Source organism: Octodon degus, unplaced genomic scaffold, assembly GCF_000260255.1.
Source record: "Octodon degus isolate 3935 unplaced genomic scaffold, OctDeg1.0 scaffold00002, whole genome shotgun sequence".
NCBI classification, from domain to species: domain Eukaryota; kingdom Metazoa; phylum Chordata; class Mammalia; order Rodentia; family Octodontidae; genus Octodon; species Octodon degus.
The window spans coordinates 19826073-19828278 of NW_004524578.1; the positions used below are offsets into that span (position 1 = coordinate 19826073).

Here is a 2206-nt window from a genome sequence, read left to right on the forward strand (position 1 = left end):
TTCTGGGATTTCTGTTATGCAGAAAAGCCTAGGAACAGTGACAGGGAGTCTCTGGCACTAATTAAGTACCCTTTGCCTTTGAGGAGATGACCATAGTTTTATAGTTTCTTGTGTACAATGACTGAACATTTTTACATGGCCTAAAAAAAAAGGTGCCGGAGTAGATAAAGCAGGACTACATTTTGTCTCTGAGAGACGTGCAACCTTCTGTCGACACCTTCTGGTGTCTGGTGCCATCATAAAAGTAGCAGCACTCAGGCTGATTGGTCCGTCTGGTTAAAGGGAAAGGGTAGGTTCCAAGGCTGGTCGCAAGAATAAGGTGTTTTCTTTGTCGCACGGGTGGTGTGGGCTCCTGTAAGCCGGAGTTGAGGTGCTGAGGGAAGCTGTAGTGGGGGATTGTTCCAGCATTCGCTTCGTAAACTTCCGTAAACCTTATTCCTTGTTCTCAGTTCCCTAGCCTGGCATCCTATTTCATGGTTTCTGCTCTCTGCGCCTCTTTTCTTAATCCCACCTCTACCCGCCCTGTTGCCTTGGTCCTCCAAAGAATCATTGACCCTGGAGCGGCCGGTGTGCGACCACGGGTAAGACAAACTGGCTGCGCGGTGTGTGACCCCGGACCCATCTGAGAGAGTCTAAGGAAGCGTGAGGTATCGGGGTCTGGAGTAGGGAGAACGGAACACTGCTGATCGCAGCTCGGGCAGTGCGGTTCGTGCCGCTTTTTATGTATGAAAGTGGAATGTGCAGTGAAACACTGCCTGTACGCCTGTACTGTAACAGAAAAAAATGCAGCCAGCTGTGTAGAATCCAGGTTCATCCAGAAATAAAGCACTAATATACTGAAATAATCGGAAAAAAAAAAAAGTAGCAGCACTCAGTTGACTGCACAATGGATGCTCAGCATGCATGAGGCCTTGGGTCCAGCCCCAGCACCACAAACACAAGCAAAGGAAACCATCAAATAAAAAAATAAATAAATAAATAAATAAAAAAAAAAAAAAAAAAACACAAAACAAATAAAAACCAGAATGGGCATTTTATTGACAACCCAAGGAAAAACAAAGATATAGACAACTGAAATAAAGTGATTTTGGTGGAAGGAAGGGGAACAGAAAAGAGGACAGACTCTCAAAAGTATGAGATTTGTTTTTTCATTTGAGACATTGTCTTACTACGTAGTCCAGGCTCGTCTAGAAGTGGTGATCCTCCTGCCTTAGCCTTGTGGGAGTGGGATTACAGGTACACACCAGCATGCCTGGCTCGAGATCATGAGACATTATGAAGGAAGACTATCAGACCATTATGTCACTAACTTATTTCTCAGAGACTTAGCTCCTGAAATTCTGCACTGAGCCACTTCAATCCATGGAAATAACCATTAGCAAATTATTTCTTCATGAAAGACATAGCAATATACTAAATCCAGATTCAAAGAACAAACATAGCCTGCTTTTATAAGAAACTTAGGTCTTAAAAAAACAAAACAAAACTTAGGTCTTCATTGTAAAGACATTTTTTCATAAATATGGGTAATGATGATAAAGCAGGCAAATAATTAGCACAGGATACTATTTTCCATAACCTACTATGTACTCTCAGAGGAAAGTATAAAATTATAATTAAATTATACCATCTATTCAAAACTGCATATATCTGAAAGAATAATCTCAAGAATGAGTAGAAATAGTTTCTCTGAGTTTTCAATCCAGATTAAATAAAAATTATTAAATTTTGTTAATATTTGTCACTTAGCCCCTCAGGGGATGAACTTTCAGCCCACCGACTGCTGTGGAATGGGAAGTGCACACACCCCTACCTGCGAGCTTCTTGAGTGTGGCGGTGTTAAAGATATTGAAGTAATGGACACCGAAAACCTTCCCCAGAGACTTGCAGACCTCTGTAAGTTCTCCAAGGCATTTCTTAATCATCTCTTCTCTCTGAGATACTTTTGCCTCTAAAGCTTTCTGTTTTTTCATGCTGCTGGAATTTTCTGTTTCCATAAAGTCTACCTTGTGAGAGAGACAGAAGTCACAAGAGTGGGGAGATGCAGGCTTACACTGGAATGGTGGCGCTACCTGATGCTTAGCCGTACTCACTACTGTTATTATTTGTTCTGCCAAGCACTCAGCAACTTCTTACAAACAGAGGCTGTATGTTCATTTTTTCTACCTCCATGGCTTTGCACTACATAGCCTGTTTTTTTTTTTTT

The 2206-nt window shown here is 41.6% G+C and overlaps 1 protein-coding gene across 1 annotated transcript in view; it reads right to left on the reverse strand.

The window, feature by feature from the left end:
- Positions 1–2206, reverse strand: part of Blm (Bloom syndrome RecQ like helicase) — a 74751-nt gene that overhangs the window by 8079 nt on the left and 64466 nt on the right. Inside the window, exon 18 of the mRNA XM_023712348.1 lies at positions 1814–2006. Within this exon, the coding sequence (XP_023568116.1) occupies positions 1814–2006 (193 nt within the window). The remainder of the gene's footprint in view (positions 1–1813; positions 2007–2206) is intronic.